This window comes from Anguilla rostrata, chromosome 16 (genome assembly GCF_018555375.3).
Source record: "Anguilla rostrata isolate EN2019 chromosome 16, ASM1855537v3, whole genome shotgun sequence".
NCBI classification, from domain to species: domain Eukaryota; kingdom Metazoa; phylum Chordata; class Actinopteri; order Anguilliformes; family Anguillidae; genus Anguilla; species Anguilla rostrata.
Genome location: NC_057948.1, coordinates 32078054 through 32097585, shown reverse-complemented (window position 1 = coordinate 32097585; position 19532 = coordinate 32078054). Strand labels below are relative to the sequence as shown.

Here is a 19532-nt window from a genome sequence, read left to right as displayed (position 1 = left end):
TATTAAAAATGCAGAACATGTTACAACGACAGGACAGTTTACAGTACTTCTATGACAGCAAACGGACTCTGAGGTAACAGTTGAGAAATCAGGTTGGGAAACAGGAGACATGTACCATCAGTGACTCAACTGAACCACAGTGTTTTTTTTCTACGGAGGGTCATTTCATTGGTTGAAACGCGTCCAATGGCGGGCAGGCCACAGTTTCTCTACATATTACGGGTTTAATTAAGCCTCCCTCTCTCTCCCAACTCCGCCTCCGATATCATTATTTCAAATTTCTCACTGGGTCTAAGAGGCATATGTCCAGTATGACCTCTGACCTCCTGGATGAACCAATCGTGCTTCAGCTCCCCACTGCCGTTGTGATGTTGACATCAACTTCGCAGAACGACAGTTTTTTTTTTTTTTTCTTCGTTCTCTTTTTTTTTTTTTTTTTAATCCACTGAAATCTTACTTCCAGTCAGTTGCCACGGCGTCGTTAATGAGCTGAAATATTCCCACTGTCAGAGCGGACCAAATGCTGCTGCTTTCACACAGGGGCTGACAATGAGACTGTGCCGGAGAGAGAGAGCGTAGCCAAAGAGCGCTGCGTCGAAATAAATCAGCGCGTACAAAAGACGGAGCGTAGATAATGGAGCTGGGAGCCATCCAGAAGCGCACAACACCGCCACCGCCACCGCCACCAACACCACCACCGCCGCCGCAGCACCGGGAACAAAGTCTGCGTATGGATTAATATTTATTTCCAGGTGCAAACAGTTTGGGACATATCGGGAAAAACATAAGTTCCCCCACCCCCCCCCATCCCCCTCCCCCCTTCTCCTCCCACTCTACTTTAATTTGAGCAAATAAAAGGTGTAAGGTCCACGGAGGCCTGGCTGCATCAGGACTTCACGTGGGTTGTTTTCCAAAACTGCATGACTCAAAAACATCTTGCGTTACATCCTCTGTTAAAATTTTTTTATTTTATCTTGTTATGCAATGTGATTGTCCAAAAATATTTCAACCTCTCCACAGGAAGTTAAGATCATGCGCACACAATAAAATAGCCAAATTGATATATATATATATATACACTAACAAAACGGTAAAACAACAACACTAAGAAGTAAAAAGAAATGAATGTGTTGCCGGGTAATAGCTTTTTAAAGACATGCAAAACATGCAGTGACTCACAGTCTCACTCCCCACACCTCTAATTAGCACAGTAATATGAATAAGAAGTCCGGATCCTTCAGATGCTGGGAAAGTAATTATACGGCACATCTCTGGTAGAGGCAGCAAGAAGAAGAGCCTAGCTTCACCTGCCCACAGATCATGGCCTCCGTTTCCTCCAAGTAGGCTGATTTGGCCTCCCTGGTTTGATTTTTTTTGGGGTAGATTAGACTTTGTCCAGCTGCCAGGCTGGAATTTTTCCACTTTTTTGTTCTTTTTTTTTTTTAGCGAATTAGCACATGGATAACTCTTACAGTTAGAGCCGGATTATGGATAAAACTACACGAATGAAAACAAGATCATAAGGAATTAAATTTCTGTCTTTGACAGAAATCGTCGAACGCATATACTTCGAGCTGATAGCTTTCAAATGCAGTTGAGACCATAGCTATGAGCTGTGTTGGGTGTGCGTATGTGCGTCAGCATGCATTTCTAGTTTGTTGGTTCTGCTACTTACATATAGGCACAAATAAAACATTTTTTTTAACTGATCTGTTTCCAGTAGAGTATGGCAAATAGTAACAAAACATTTGCATGACTGCTAATGAAATAGTTCTGCCAGTCTTGAAATTTACTCCACGTTCCTCTAAGAGCAGCCGTAACTGGTAGAAGAGCTGGCAGGAAAACTACGCTCGGCGCCCCGTCCGTTTCATTTGCTCTGATGATTGAGACCAGGGTACCGCAGCGGAACTACAAACGGGGAGGCCCAGGGCTTTCCTGATCCCTCTGTAGAGGAGCACGATCCCAAACGCACTTTACAAAACTCCAAAAAAACGGGCCTATAAACTACAAAAAGATCCCAGACCCCATTTCCAGCTGTGACACACAAACCAAATCCACTCACAGCCTTCACTTTGACATTTTTTGGAGGGGGGGGGGGGGGAGGAGGAGTTCCTCTTGCCCCCGGGGGCTAGGGGGCTGTAAATTCATAGAGCTATGAAATTAATGTGCCAGGGTTCACAAAAAGTCATTCATTAATCATACATGGAAAAAAAAAAGGAAGAAGGAGGGGTAAAAAAAAAAAAAGGTAGGTTTAAAAGTCAGTCCAGATTTGTTTTATAATCATCCCGATTGTGTAATTACTGCATGTGAGATTAACTCTGTGCTGTCTGAGGGCAACCGCTCAAACTGTTGTGAAATCTGAGGGGTTAAGAAAGGGTTAACGCACATCTGACACACGTGCGCAACACACCGGCCACTCCACCTATTCGCCTCTGCGGCTTTAACAGCAACTAGCAAACCACGCTCGAAAAATAAAGTCGCTAATGGCAAATTTCAAACGGCGGAGCAACTCTTCTGCGCTGCGCTGTAGTTTCCTAAAACTTAAAAGAGAAAGTAGAACAAAGAATTTCAGATTTTTTATTGGTCGCATTTGGCTGCGGCCATAACAAAAACAAAAAACTACACAAAAACACAACGGCCTTTAAATGGAACACGTTAAAGATAATTAAATGGCGCTCGAAATACTTGTGGAAACTTACAAAGGGCCGGGAAGAGCCTGAGGGCCCCTCGCCTTATTGAACACATCCACATTCTGCGACTGCGCCCGTGTCTATACATTACGGCGCTGTGGAAGATCGTGGCGCTCTTTCTCGAGGGTGCGCCGTCAGGACCTTTGGCTTAATAACACATATCGTGACTCGTAAATGCACGGAGGAGGAAATGACACGAGCGTTAACTTCAAACAAAGAGGTGTATGAGTGAACTCAGTAAAACAGGGCCAAAATAATGGGGTGGCAGTAATGACCACCTCCCCAGGCTAATTTATTAGAGGAAGACAGAAGATCAGGGCATGAGAGCGGAGCACACCCAAATTAGATGATCTTATAACACTTAGATGGGGGGGTGGGGGGGTGGGGGGAGAATACGAAAAGCCCTAACAATGGGTGGTGATGAATATTGGTAACATGGTAACAAAGCATTTAGAAACTGCCAACGAAAATACAAAAACAATGTTAACACTTGAAAATTACTATTAGCCGATAATGATTTGTTGTCTTAATGTGTTTTTCGCACACTCTCTGAGAAATCAACAGGAAAAACTTGCCCGTTTCTTTTATCTAACTTTTTTTTTTTTTTTTTTTTTTGCAAAGATTGATCTGAATAAGGGTCCTGTGCTGTGGCGTTTTTTTGTGTGTGGAACAATTCTCTGTGGGAAAATGAAGCAAGCTACATCCAGCGATACGCTTACAACCTGACAGCAGGAAAAAGCAAACAGCAACCTCTGCAGCAGAGAAGGAGCAGGGAGTCCTTCATCATTTAAAGGAGTTAATAAAGGCTGTTTCAGCGTTGGGGGGTAGGAGTGGGGGGGCGGGGGGGGGGGTAGGGGGTGGGGGGCTGTGGTCTCTGGTGCAGGCACACTGCATTCAGGCCCTGTCTAACCTTCATCCGTGGCCTTTTAAACCATCCCAGGCAACGTGCTCGCACGTAAGGACACTGTGTGTGTGGAGGACAACAGTCTGCTTCTTTCTCATGCATTGGCGGGGCAAAATAAAGCCTTTCTCCCATGAATGCTGTATGGGAGGAGGGGCCTACATTTCAGCCAGACGTATAATTTAGAAATGGGGTGTGGGGTGGGGGTGGGGGGGTCATTTGCATTTTTGTAAGGGAAAGTTTTGATCACAAGCATTTTAAACAACAGTTGGGTGTCATTTGATAGCTACAGCTTACTGTGTGTAACTTTGCCTTCTGAAGAAACCTTTCGGTATGATCCGGACCATCTGTTTATATCGACCTTAGAGTACACCTGGGTGTCATGTCTGACAAACAGATGAGAAAGTTAAAGATATTCTACAGACACACATTATAATTATACTACCTATTGCAGTTACTGGAGCTGTTTGACTATTCCCATATTCCTGTGTCAGCAGTTATTCACATACAGAATTTATATTTGTTACGTCATGTCAAGATGAAGGGAGGTGTTATGATGATATGATGCTGTGGTGTGTTGGCTCGTGTTTTGTGTGTTTGTTTATGGGTGTGTACATGCGTGTGTGTTTTTGTGCATGTGTTTTGTGTGTGAGTGTGTGGCTGCGTGTATGGGTGTGTGTGGCTGCATGAGTGGGCTGCGTGTGTGAGTGTGTGTGTGTGGCTGCGTGTGTGTGGGTGAGTGTGTGGCTGCGTGTTTGTGTGTGTGTGTGGCTGCGTGTGTGTGGGTGAGTGTGTTTCTGTGGCTGTGTGTGTTCCACGAGTCTGGTTGTGTGGTCACTCAGCTTGCTAGAGTGGAGATCTGAGGAACACTTGACCAGGGGGGACTCCAGCACAGTTGCCCCCGGGATCATGACAAACGTCCCGTTTAGCCCCCTCCCCACCCCACCTCACCCCACCCCACCCCCACCCCCACGTTTTTGGACAAGTGCTGGCTGCCTCCCTAGACACAATGGACCTGCTGTGCTGACAACTCAACTGGAAGACAGCTTAACCTTTCAACTCCGAGGTCAACTCATTAACACACACTTTCTTCCACATGCAAATATACAGTCTCATAAAAAAAATATATTACACACGCATAATTAAAAACTACGCACATTCATATATGTATATTTGACACGTCTCCACACGTATACCGTGTATGTGCGTCCATATGTACCTAAAATAGCCGGCATGTTTTTAAAATAAACCTACGTTTCCTTTACCTCGATAAGAATCGAGACTTAATCAGCTGTTACAGTACGCAACCCAGAAATCAAGGCGGAAATATAAGTTGAAAAAAAAAACACTACAACGCAGAGTCGATACGTGCCATTTTGAGACAAAATGCCGGCGGAGAGAGTGGCTGTGCAGAGGAAGGAGAGACAGACAGAGGGAATGTTTAGCAGCAGGTAATTGGGTAGAGGTGAAGGAGGAGGGAGGAGAAGGCAGGTGTGAGGCCATTGTTCTCTTTGATGGGATTATTTGCACTTCTCAGTGGCGGAGAAACCAGGTATCATTAAGAGCAGCCATCTAAATTTACAATATGTGGATTTCTTTTTTTTCCCCCCTTTCCCTTAAGATTGTGTAATTATGCGTGCTCTGCAATTAGGAGCAGAGGCCGCAGGACCTGGCTGACTACTGTCTACTTCTGAAAAGCGCTTGGGAAAATAAAGTTGCAAAAAAAAAAAAAAAACTGAACAGAGAAAAAGTGCAGTTCTTATTGTAGTCTCTCACAAGGCTTATCTTATCCATGAAGTTGGCTGAAAGCTAAAGAAATCAAGCCCAATAAGACGTGTCAAACCTGAGGAAGTTGATTAACTTAGAGAAAAGTAAAGCACAGGCCAAGTCGGTTTTAAAACATAGACCATCTTCCGCATATGGCTTTAAGATACTCCGTGTATGAACGCCCTGTACTGTACACCATATAGTCAGGAACAGCCACTGATCGTCAAAGAGGCAAGCTTTCCATATCTACTGGTGCAGTGATGTTCATTAGTATATTTTGCATGGTAGGAGTACATAGTATTACATAGTGCACCTGGTACTTGATTGACAGGTCTTCTTCAAAGTGATTGCTGTGAAAATAACAAGGTGGCAAGGGGAAAGAGAAAAGCCTCAATGTTAATCAAAAGCCGCTTTCACACGCATTTCCATGCTAACTTTTCCAACAACACTAGTGGCGTCTCATATTACATTACATTTATTTCGTAGACGCTTTTAATCAAAGCGACGTACAATAAGTGCATACCGAAGGTCACTGGAACAACTACAAAACACAGGTCCGACAAAGTACAATACTCATTTTGAAACAGTTATTCATAGCCATGAACACATTAAGTCCAGTGCACACAGTAAACATTACTCTCTGACCTAGCCTATGCTAAGTCAAACTAGGAGGCATGACAAGCTACATCAAAGCACAATATAAGTGCTGGTTGGAGGTACATGCTACATGAAAGTGGCACAGGAGGTACACGTTGTTCAAATGAACAACGACTATCCATTATTATAATGTGCTGACTGTGCTCACACATGGCAGAGGCAAGAACTGCTGTCTGAACAAGTAGCTGCCCAACACTCAGACGGAGCTACGGAGGTAGGTAAAGAGTGTGAGCAAGAAGCAGTCCTGACGAGATATGGCATTAACTCAGTCATATGAGCCACATACACCTATGGTTAGAAACTTTTATATAGCTGCATGATACTAATGTGTGACGATGACAGCGTGTACTGCGTAGCTAGTTCATAAGGTAGACTATCATTTATTTGATCACCTTTCATATGGCTGTGGAGGAAATGTAGCCCACTCTCCTTTTCAGAACTGCTTTAATTCAGACAAAATTGGAAGGTTTATGAGTATGAAGTGTTTTTTTGTGTTTATTCAGCTTCCCATTGTCTAATATTACATTTTGTCTAAAGATCTGAAACCATTGTGTGGCAAATACACAACAATAGACAAAATCAAGAATGTAGAAAGCGTTAACGACAGATTATTGTAGTATATAGTACACATTGCCACCAAATGTTTGGTCTAACTCGTAGTTTGATGTTTATACATACATCTGAATTTGTATTAGTTGTCAGCACTTGTTTGCCTCGTGAGGACTGTTTGGAAAGTGGAAAATAGCTTACACTCACAAAAACAGAGTTCAAACCAGCCTTGGTTGTGTAGATGGAGAGATCAATGGCAGACAGATGGATGGACAGACAGAAAAACAGATAGACAAATCTGTACGTCTTGAACTGATCTGTATTGGATTTGTATAGGGTAATCCTCACAGGCAAGACGCTATTGAGTGTACTTGCATTAAAGCTAAGCTCTTATTGACTCCTTGAGAAACACAACTGTCTTTTAGGATCTGGATACTGTTCTAAAAAGCCAGGACGCTTCAGAAGATAGCTGTAAAGTGAAGGCCTAAAAACAAGCCGTTTCCATTTCCAAGTATCCAGGACTGCTGATAGCACTGTTCTAATAAAATGTGACCTGAACTTACACACTTAAAATGGCAGAACTGTTTCGAGCCACACAAAACTTCAACATCAAGATTGGTATAAGACACAATATTCAATTTTAGTTTTGCACATTTTGTTTACCTTTATCTTTACAGTCTTTAAATACTCAATTAATTAGTATAAGAATGAAGAAAAACACAAGCGTATGCCCGTCACTTTTGTGTAGTACTGTAACATATGGGAATTTTGGAATCCATTTTGCATACCGAACTGACTTCCCCAGGTTTATGTTTGCGTGGGACGTGGACAGAACAGTTTCAAAAGTTTTTTTGAAATTCTGGGCATTTTGAGCTATTTTTTGCAGAAACACCTAATGTAGACATTTGAAGGAAAGTACACTTGCCTGTACATATAAAAAAAGAAGAAGAAAAAAAAAAACTGGGAGCAGAAATGGGAAGTGGCAATTTTTAGCGTTCTGGGCATCTGTCTACTGGCAACTGTGGCACCCCCAGGCCTTCCCAGCAGCTACTGCTGCTCTGCCAAAGCTCACAATGACCGAGAGAGAGAGAGAAGGAAGCATGCTCCAGTCAGCAGCATTTAGTCATGACCTTCTTTACTAAGGTATGCAGGGGCTTAAGCTAGGGGGATTTGCACCAGCTCAACATTAACACCATATGGATGCTTTATTACAAAGTAATGATGACATGAGCTGTGAACCTCTCTCTCTCCCTCTCTCTCTCTCCCCCCCCCCCCCTCGCTCTCTCTCTCTCCTCCCTCCCTCCCTCTCTGGGTGAAACTCCTCCCACAGCAGAAGTGACATGCCTATACAAACGGATCCCTTGAAGACGGAACGAGACCTGTCTTGCTGCCACTACCTGCTGCCACTTGTATTTTAATAAACAGCACCTTCAGAAAACACACCGTTTATGCGATCCAGTTAAGTAAGCTGCCACACATTCATACCTGAATTGGAAAATGTACAGTGTAACATCGCCAATCACGATTAAAATCGTACTGAAGGAAGTATTGTAAAATTGAACCAGGCATCTTGAATGTGCCAGGCATCTTAACTGATTATCTAATTTCATCATTGTCACTCAACAAGAGATTTATGCTCAGTTCAGTACAGTCGTTCATTTATAATTAATGTTAATGTAAGATGAATTATATGCGTCTTACTCTTTATTAAATATATAGTGCAAAATAGTGATTTGCTCCCATATGGTGCTAAACGTGATATTATCAAGTTCAATCAAAACCATCCTCTGGCGTTTAAATTAAAATGAAGTTTAAATGGTTTCAAAGACTAGTGGCATAGCCAGGAATTCATTTTGGGATGTTACTTTCCAAGCTTTCCAGTAATCCACCAGCATGCATTTGTATTTATTGTATTCTATTTTTTTAAATACATTTTTAATAAATTTTTTTTTTGGGGGGGGGGGGGGAGGGGGGAGGGAGTTTTTGGCATCTACATATCTTACAGGTATCTCCTCGCAGTGGGGGTGAAGGGGGGTAAAACCTGAAGACCCCCCCCTGGGTACATCAGAAAGCCACCTACAGTACAAACTGAATTCTAACAAGGAACAGAAGACACATAAAAATGACAGAGCAACAGGCTAAAATGGAGCACGCGGTGAAATTGCTAATGTTCCAGTGATTGCTGATATCGATAAAAAAAGTTGTTCCTCCCAAAGAGAGATGCACTTTGCCTACTGCTGAGGGCATGTGCAACAGCCAAAGATTTTCTGATCAATGCTTCACAAAGAAAGCAAACGAAAGACTTGGGGGGGAGAAAAAAGTAGAAATTGGAGCAGCTCTTATGGACCGGGGCCAATTGTTTGCTCTAGTTTGCCTTCCTCGCTTTCTTTATTAGTTGTAGTGAGGTATTTCAAACAAATTAAAAGTACGGGAATAATTTGCAAATGAATGCAGAGTTGCAGTTGTGAAAATATAACTCCGGGCTTAGCGCGGGGATTCTGGGACAAATGACGGCTTTGTTGGCGGAGAAGGGAAGGGAGGCTTCGCTGTTAATTTATAACAAACTCAGCATTTCTGCCCCGGTGCCGGGGCAACAACACTTTGGGGGCTTTTAAATGAAATTTGGGCTCTTCTTCGGCAGCGGATCCCTGGCCTTTCTAAAGGGGTTTGTTCCCCGTCTCCGGCCCTATTCACGCGGGGATAGGTCAGCGGGCCGGGGCCCTAGTCCTCGACCGGGCTCTCCTATGTTTTATGCTCATTAAATGCACTTAGAGTTTTCATTTCTCTTTCACGTTCTTGTCCTCCCTTTAATGAATGTTTGTCCCCTATCTGTCGCCCTCCCGCACAACTGGCTTTATGGGGGGAAAAAGAAGGAGAAAAAAAAAGAAAACAAAAAAAGGACAACGCATTGACGGAGGTGACCTGCCGGACCGAGCGAGGGAAGAGCTTCCATGAATTGAGTGTCAGCCATTAAATATGATTTCCTTCTGAATGGCAGGCAGACACATTCAACGACTGGAACTCATTAAAAGCCGGCATAATCTCCCCTCCCCCCCCCCCCTTTCCTGCGTCGGGACAATGATTTCAGCCGAAAACACGACGGTCTGGAGGACCAAAGCAGTTAATTGAAGTTGCATTCAGCGCAATAAATCAAGTCCAACTTCTTATTCTGTGTGTTATTGTGTCATTGTAACACAATCTCTACACTCACAACATTCAAAACTATGATTATCTAGAAGCTAGGGACTCTCAGGAAGATATCATGCTCTTTACCTTTATAAAAAGCATGTGTTACCCAAAACATTTCAAAACCGTTTCTTTGTATCATTATACCTTGCAGGCTGGGTGTATAACAGCACAGTGCATTAAACAGAGAGGCTGACCCAATTTCAGATGTTATGACATAGCACTAAATATTTGACATAGACAAGACTGTTCTTCTGAATAAAAAAAAAACAAAAAAAAAACGCTGGCACGATATGACATCGCTTTATTAGTTATCTGAGAAAAGCGACAGAGTGGTTCCGTTTAAAGTTTGCGGTTCAAATCTTGAAGGCGGAAGCAGACAGAGGGAGGCAGCAAGCGAGCGGCGAACGTGAAAGCCGTTCCTGGAGAGCAGTCTGGAAGCCCCGAGACCTGAGCTTCCCCCTCCGTGTCACGAGAGAAGTTACAGGGCCCAGGAAGCTGTATTTTTCTTAATTATTATTTTGATTTTTAACAAAGTTTCCTTCCGATTTATATTGACTTTGCTTAAAAGCTTCCACGGGGAAGCAGGCCTCCCTGCCTAGTAAATTACAGCCTATGCTGGAGGCAGGGGGAAGACTCCGAGCAGCTGTGTCAAGGCTCTCTGTAGTCAAACTATTGTAATCTGTATTAACCACATTGCAGGGAGTGCAAAGGGTCAAAGTCTTTAAGAGTCTGTTGGGATCAGCGCTGGTGAATTACATGCTATTGCCCCCGAAATGTTTAGATAATTGTACGGTGTTACTGCCGCTGCTTATGGCACACGTGAAATGATACCTTTACGTTGCGTTTAATGTCCTGATTTGAGGGCGAATCTAAAATGAATTGATTTTAGCCTTTATTGCGGAAGGAAGAAAAGGGGATCTCTGCCGTTCCAAACAGTCTCCGCACGTCAAGATGGAGTCAGCGTTTCAATGGCAGACAGGGTAGTGTTGCAGACATGAGCAAACGAACGGACGATAAAAACAGCTGCACTTGCCTCAGTTCAGTATATAACTGCCGTAGTTTCACATTTCAGGAAGCAGGAACCTGTTATGCTTAAAAATTAAACAGGGCAGATTTTTATGTATTGGTAATATTTAATACTTTGACAAATAAAGCATAAATTACACGGCCGCTTGTATAGGTGAGATAGACACTGAACGTACAGATTTTAACATGTTGGTGGCAAATGTAAAAGTGACGTTAACGTGCTGTCAGAAATATTTGGGGCAGAGTGAAGTACCTCTTCATGAGGCCCTGGTGCACCTTACAGCAGTGAGAGGAGTATTATTAGACCTTGTTCATCGGCTTGTTTTTAAATCTGAGCTCTAAAAACAGAACGTAATTGGTTGACATTGTAGAACCAGCTCAAACGTTGGCGTCTCCTGATTCAACAACGGATAAAGCTGATTTAAAACCAAATGCGACTAAACCAAAACAAGCCATTTTACAGATGAAAGTGACTGCAACATTCAATGGACCCAATGCCTACTGCTGACATCATCATTATCATCATCGCCAGCATCGTGGGATATCATAATAGTGGGAGTTCAGATGAGGTATCAGTGGGAGGTTGTGACTGTGACATTACCACAAATTATTTCAAGAGGTATGGGCCCTTTGAGAGCCAAAATGGCTGTTGTCTACAGCTTCCCCTGTCACACTGGTTACTCACTGGTTTTGTGGCAACCAGTCCTGCGCCTGTCTTCTTTTTTTTTACAAAAAATACTCACCAGGCTCCAGGGAGCTGGGCCTGGGAAAACGAGTATGCTGAAGAAAATGCAATCAAGTAAAGGCCATCTTACCACTGAGCTAAAAATAGCATCTTAAGCTTTGCCATATGTTGTGGAAACTGTTTAAATAATTCACCTGTAATTCCCTTTTCATGTTGCTAAGATCTCGCGAACCCATTACACAGACAACCTGTAATTCCAGCATCTCCATCTCTGTATTTCAAGAATTTTCACCCTCCGCTGACCTGCCATGGAGTAAAGTGGCCCTTTGGTGATTATCCTCAGTTCGCCTCTGAAATAAGAAAGTCGCTATTACGACAAGGAAACAAATACTTCTTATTCCAACTTCCAGAAACTGTGCACATATAACTATGTGTGAAGCACACACTGAAAACTGATATAATCAGTCAGCAAGAAATGAGCTTACAGTACTGAGCAACTTAGTGTGCCAGTATATTTTGTGAAAGAAATATCTGGAATAGAAAAAAAATGATACAACGTCAAAAATCTCACACCGCATATATATTTTAAAACACAAAAAATGTATGTAAAAGAAAAATGCCTGAACCAATGAGATAGAATTCCATCTCAAAACTAAGTGGACTTAGCAACATTGCTGTTGGACTTCAACTGTCACCTAATTCAAAATAAATGTCGCTTCAAATCTCTCCATTTAACATTTGAATTCAACTCTGCCTCCACCGACTCTAAGAAGGGAATTATTGTAATTTCTCTTACATTCATTAAATTCAAAGCCCTTTAAGACGCCGCTGACCCAGACCCTCTGAGAACCCACGAAAACCCCAAGCCCGACGCATAAGTACCGGGCGAAAGTTTCACCAGTGTCTGAATTTAGGGCCCCATTGAGAGCGGATTTCACAGGGGCCTGGCAGACAGATTGTGTCGCATCTCGCATCGCGCACACAGCGCTCATATAGATCACGGCGGTCCGCATCCGCGGCGGAGTGACAAAGAGCTCAATGGCGGCTGTCTCCGTTGAGCGGGAGGACGCCCCGTCACCCCCGTCCTCCGGCCGTCAGACTCGGTGATGAATGCGTGCGCGAAGGTCCCCGTCCCCTGCAACAGCTGACATTATTAATACAATATAAAATGTGATAAAACGGGCCCGGCTTCACGCTCTCGGGGCTAATATTGCGTGATTTATTTGTGTGCCGGTGGAAAAAAGTAAGCATGCCAGGCGTTGGGGGGAGGCCTGTCCTCCTTCTCCACAGCTTGATCGATAACGTTCTTTAAAAAAAAAAATTTTTTTTTTTTATATGCGCCTCTTCTTTTGAATCACCTGCGCCATCGCGTTCCAGTAAAACTCCCGATTCGGGCGGGTCGCGGGCTCATCGTTGACATTACATCCACAACCGCACTGTATTTACAACGCAGTTATGTGCTATGACTCGTAAATCAGAGGAGCTAATGGAGGACGTTATGTGCCGTAAAGTGCCTTTCTCTGATTGATTTGAACATCGGGACCCATCATCTCCAGCTGCATTTTTAGACAGAGGTGTAAAAGCATTTCAAAAAACTGTACGGCCGTATGATGTCCGAGATTTAAATTCAAAAGCCTCTCATCTGACTTTCAGACATCGATTAAACAGAATATATTTTTTTTGTGAGCACAGGACGTACACACATGCACAAAATGTCCCCAACATCGAACTAATTTTACTACTACTTATATTTGAAGGGTGAGGGAGAAAAAAAGATCACAAAAAAAAGTTACTGGGGGCATGTTCCTTTTCTTAAAAGAGCCACCACAAAGAGAACAAAGCATCAGAAAGCCAATACATCCTCACCACGATGGTAAGCAAACAGCCAAATGCAAGAGAAAAGCATATAATCACTCCCTTAAATGGTAACAGGTGATTCTGACATTATCGCTAATTTCCTGAGAATACAAAAATAATAATTTTAAAAAAACTGTCCGGTGTTATAACAGTGCGAGTCGTGGACCTTCTCAACAACTTGTATCCTTTTCATTGATGAAACCTCCGAACAACAGTTCACAGGCCACCCCACGATTACACCCCAAGGCCCTGACTCAGTTCTGCATGGTGTTCTGAGAGATATACTGTTGTTTAATTATGTAGTATGGACATTTGAGATGGACCACCTTCATACACACACTCACGCAAGAGAGTGCCAATTAACTGACTGTTTGTTTTGGCTTATTAATAACTATATTACAATAGTAGTAAAATAGTACTATTACTAAAATACTAAAAAGTAAAATACAGGAAAATTGTCATCTACATATTTGCATGTTGAAATGCTTTAGTGCATTCTCAGTATGAGATATAATTTTTGGTTCTGCATTTTATGAATTAAAGGCGACACCAGGCAAACTACTATTCTATGAAGCCCTGAGGACCTTTCGGGGAATTTCAGTAATTAGAATCCCATTCAATGCGTTCTTCATTAGACGCAAGTCCCTTTTAACAGCAAATGATTTGATGTGAACAATGCAGAGAGATTTTCAAAGAAAATACTATAAAGCACACATTTCTGAGTTCGACTCTGAAAGGAAGTTAATGGGACTTGTGAGGAAAAGAAGAAGAAGGAGGAAAAAAAAACAGTTGCTGAACTTCCTCTGAGCCAGAAATTTTGAGGACATTAAGGAAAGAAAACTTAAGAAGGGGCATAGCATTCCTATCGGTACACAGGCAAAACATTAGCATTTTTGGATGCTAAATCACGCGCAGCATATAGAGTGATTTCAAGGCTTAGGGAGGCATATTAATAGGTGGGAAAAAATATATTCTTTATTTGATGTACAATGGAAAATTAAGCTGACAAAAGGTATATTTTGGTGACTTAATGGGGCAACCGTTTTTTTTTTTTTCTTTCCCCCTCCTCTCTCCTTTTTTTTTTTTTTTTTTTTCTCCACACTATGCGACCGCCATGAAAATGAACTATTAATCTGTTTCCCAAAGGAATTCCTCTCTCCGGAGCCGGGGTTGACAGCCGCAATACGAGGGTTGTTGTGTGGTCAACAAACAATTTTCCTGGGCTTCAGTGCCTTTCAAAAGCACTTTTTCTCTCGCCCTGATCATTTGAAAAATGTAGTTGTCAAAGGTTCCCCTTCTTTCACTCCCTCACAAAGATGTCAGATGGAGAGTGTTAGAATTTCCAAACGTGTTAATCCGTACGAACCAAAAGAACGGGGCATAAACACAACCCCATTCTTCGCAGCTGACCGATTCAACTCTTTAACATATAATTTCCTTTCCTTTCTCCCCCCCAACACAAAAACAGCAACCCTTTTAGATGTTTTTCTTCTTCCATGATCTAAATTCACATTTCATTTTCACGTTTAAAAAAAAAAGGAAAAAAGAGAGATTCCAGCTACCACACAGTTTATTGCTTCTGATTAAATTTGATCCCAGTACTGCGGGGAAATTACCCTGATATATCGCAAGCAAAGTAGAAAATTTCAATAAACCTTTCAGTGTAGCACACTGACCTTTATATAACGTGTATACTACTTGCCATATTGAAGAATATGTACGAACAGAACACCGATCATTCATACTAGATACCAGATCAGTGTCAGTCAACCGAGCTGATTTAAATTTACTAACAAAAAATTAACGATATAAATAACTGTACAAAGTATCGTGTGATGAAAAGGTAGCAAAACTGTGGCTGTGAAGAGTTGGGAAGTTGGGACTATTTAGATGAGAAACATACATGGTGAATGGGAGCAGATGGGGAGAGGGCCTGAATCTCATCCTGAACAACTCTGTATTTCGGTCACTGAGTGGGCGAGGACTGCGATCTGACGCCGATTCATTTCGGGCCTGGTACCTCAACCCGTTCAGGTCTGAACCCGAGTGTACGGTGAAGGGAGACGAAGAGAGAGCTCTCCGGTCTCTCACTTCCTGGAAGGGCGTGCGGAACGGCGATGAAAGACGGAGGACATGCCCTGCCGTCGCCCCCGAGCCGCAGCCCCGCCCCCCGCCCCCCCTCCCTCCCTCCCCCCCCACTCCGCTGTGAACCCACGGCCTGTCATCACCGCGACATCACAGACGCTGAGCACGCTGACGGATGGAGCCACCGTTCATAATCGCGTCGCGGGGGGGAAACGGACCCCTGCCTTGTCATTACAGCCTGCTCCCGGCGGCATTATTACAGGTGGGAAGGAAGTGGGGTTGAGAGGTGCATTGTGGGCGATGACACAGCCCAAATAGACGCTGACCCCAGCACACGCACACACACACACACACGCACGTGCATATAAACCGGTGAGATGACACGGGAAGATGAAACAAACCTCCTTCTACCTGTCTTCTAGGGTTAAGTGGAAAATGACGATCTCTCATGTATATTCATTAACGCTGAAATATACCAGTAGATGGAGGATCATAATTACTCTATTATTAACCGTTGCTGGGTGTTAGGCTTAAAGGTCAACAACACATAGCAGATCTACTCAGGATTAATGTCAGGGGCTGGTGGTGTTGCTTTAGTTCACGAGCAGTCTACTGACAGGGGGCAGAACAGCCTTCTACTCCCACGGCTGTAGTGGTCTGTATCTCTCAGCCGAATCTCAGTAGAGTCAGTACTAGCAGCACATACACACACCCACACACACACAGGCATGTACGTGCGCACACACACACGCATACACATACACTGACAGACAGACAAACAGACACACATGCACGCATGCACACGCACACACACACACACACATCGACAGAGATAGATAGACAGACAGACAGACATGCACGCACACACACACAGTGCTGATGAGGCCAGCCGTTAACAGGAAGTGCACTGGAGCATCAAGGATATAGTTTCACTTCTCCGGCCAGACAGATGGGCCTGCCCCTACCCAACTAATCCCGCGAAAATGATCAGTTTCATACAACATCATAAGATGCTGAACGAGACCATTTAACTGATGGCCCCGCGGAATAAGGATAGATTATGTGGGAATGGAACCGGACGGTAAGACACACTTTTGGATTTTCAGTTTATTCACTTGTAATAAATCTGCCGGCGAAAGCCTCCAGATCCAGGGCACGGTCATGCACAGTGTACGCGCTCAAACCCATCGAGCGCGATGCGAAGCCAAAATAAAGGAGACGATTAATATATCAACTCTGAAACTCGATCTGCCTCGCCTCAAAGTGCGGAGCGACGATGAAATTTATCTGACGATCAGTCGGAAAGGAGCTGGGGCCGATGGGCATTAATCATGTTTCGGGTGACAGGAATGCCCTTTTGAACTTCAGCCCCAAGGGCAGGGTAACGACGTCACCTTCTGGAACGGTCTGTTATATTCTAATGTGATGACCACGGACCCTTTTTTTAATTTTTTTTGCAGTGCAGCGCAATGCAGTTTCCTTTTTCCCAGCCCAAGGCGAGGGGGGTGGTAGGGGGGGGGGGGGGCAGGGGGGGGTCACGGTGACGCAGAGAGAAGAGCGCTGTCGCTAACGCGTCACAGCCGCGCAGACGTCGCCGGCCGCGTCCCAGCCTCCGATTCCGCCTTCACCGTCCTCGCACGTGCGGGGCAGACGACACCCGTCCCTAAGCGGCCCAAATTCCGGTGACACGCTCCGCCCTCAACCAATCACGAGCGCCGTGACGACGAGCCAACGGCCTCCCAGAACCACCGAGCAGGAGACAGCCCCGACCGTGCCCCCCCCCCCCCCCCCCCCGTTCCCCTCATAATGACATACCATCAGCAGAAATTAAAAGTCTCCTGCCCTCGGATAACTCAAGGGTGGGGTGGGGAAACGCAGCGGACTTGCGGGCACATGATGGATTACAGCTACATAAACCGAGCCTGATTTTTTACATGAGGCCTACACATGTACACACATCCGCTCCCCGGCCCTCAGACAGACGTCGGGGGGGGCGACGGCGGGGGGTAATTCCACTTTCGCCGCTCGAGTTGCAGCCCACTCCGCGGCAGGGGCGCACGGGCATTCTTGCGCCGCGTTCGGGGTGCGCGAGCAGGAAGCAGGAAGCGAAGGCAGCGCTCACTTCTGCCGATTAGCAGATTCCCGATTCCAGATTCTGAAGGCGATCTCACCTGCCGCTGCTGCCGTTCACAAGCTCAAAGAACCGTGTCGTGTTAAGCGTAACGCACGACACCGTGTCCTCATGTAACATTACAGGCTTTCAGTACACGCTCTTATCTAGAGCGACTTGCACAACGTAGTATTTACATCCACTTATGCAGCTCGATATATACTGAAGCAATGCAGGTTAAGGGTACAACGACAGTGTCCTAACCGGGAATCGAACCTGCAAGCTCTAGGTTACAAAACCAGTTCCAGACCCATTACTACACCGTCACCCAAATCATATGTCAGCGCACAGATGTGCCCCAGTGGTAGCTGGCTAAACCCATGAGAAATGCCCATTTTTATGGCGACATCGACTTCTCACTTGGTTTTATTTTTCTGCCAAGCCCAAGGCGTTGGCCTCTTTTACATAGCCATTGTTCCTCATGATACCCCCCCAATGGTGCTCATGCACAGTCCAGAGCAGGCACTGTGAAGATCAGCAAATCAGCATATCATCGCAGGGGGCTGATAATGCGCACAGATGATTGGATTAACCTACCCATATAACATGAAGACAAGAAGGTCTGAGCTACGCCTTCTCTAAACACAACGTCTGTGAACAGGCAGGATGACTACCACAGTCAGCAGAGCTACTGATATCACGCACACAATAAAAAAGGGGGAACACTTCCTACCCAGAATGCACTGCTCCACAAGGAAGAACCATCTTCTGAAGCCAAGGTGTCTGTCACTTCATTCTGAAGTTCCACGTTGGCTTGTATCCCAATCCTGAAAGATGGGAGAGATATTGCCATTACATTAAAACGCCCATATAGGCGGCTGCCGAATGGCTCATTCGGCTAAGGCACCACACTGTGCCAGCACTGACTGTGGCTAGTAGCGCCACAGGGCGGCACACAGTTGGCGCCTGCATCGGTATGGGAGGGTATGTGGGGGCTCAGTCAGACAGGGACCCTTGTTTCGTCGCTCATGAGCGACCCCCACAAGACCGCACGTAAAAGGCGCATACGAAAGGTCTTTCTTGTGTTTTGAGAGATATAACCATTAAGCATAAAATTGTTTGCGTGCATTTTATCATTGAATGAAATTACAAAGACATAAGCACTGACAAAGGGGTGCTAGCCTAAATGTAGCATCAAAAGATGTGTTACATTGTGTGTGACAAATTATTGTTAATTTCCCATTTAATTATCACTTTCTGTCATCTCATCTTCCGAATATCATGGGTTATTGTGAAGCGAAAATGTCAGAATAAAATGTGGTATTATGTCTCCGAGCAGACTGTTTAGGGTTCGGATACACCCCTAGTGGTCACTGTAATTATTTCTGTGGAAAACCTACCACATGGATTTACAGTTTGTCAGACCCAGGGGTAGTTGTGGTAAGGTTAAAATAAGCCATGGATAGTCAATGTTTATGAAGCAAAAAATGGTCTAACAGGGCCCCAACCACTACCCTGGGAGAAATATTGTCACAAATCCTTCCTATTATGTTTTAGCTGCGAATCAGGAACTTAGCTAAATCATCTAACATCTAACTTGTGTCGTTAACAGAAAGCTGGGAGACAGAACCACAGACTGTTGCCCAAGGGACACGGGATCTGTCAGTAATCAACATTCATTGTTCTATTATTGGAGAGAACCAGAACTAAAGAGGTGAAATGGTGATCATCAACAAAAAAAAAAAAAACACCTTTTCCTCCTGCCAGGCTGACTATGAAATATGAAGACCACACAAAGGCCCGGGCTTTTGAGAGAGTCAGAATAACATTGGTTTAAATTATGGAGGGTTTTGAATACTCTCTTATCCACAGATGGCTGTTCACATAATCCCAGGACCTGCATAATTGTATCACTAATAAGCAGTAAGGCAATTAGTTGTATAAGTGTGCTCTAATCACTGGGACAGAAGAGATGACGAAGAAAACACAGAAAAGAAAAAAAGGAGGGAAGGGACA

The 19532-nt window shown here is 44.2% G+C and overlaps 1 protein-coding gene across 2 annotated transcripts in view; it reads right to left on the bottom strand.

Annotated features, from left to right (window-relative positions):
- LOC135241640 (sal-like protein 1) overlaps positions 1 to 19532 on the bottom strand; it is a 241725-nt gene that overhangs the window by 62612 nt on the left and 159581 nt on the right. For both annotated transcript variants that reach the window (XM_064312184.1, XM_064312185.1), the window contains exon 2: positions 18250 to 18343. In XM_064312184.1, the coding sequence (XP_064168254.1) occupies positions 18250 to 18281 (32 nt within the window). In that variant the 5' untranslated portion in view covers positions 18282 to 18343. The remainder of the gene's footprint in view (positions 1 to 18249; positions 18344 to 19532) is intronic.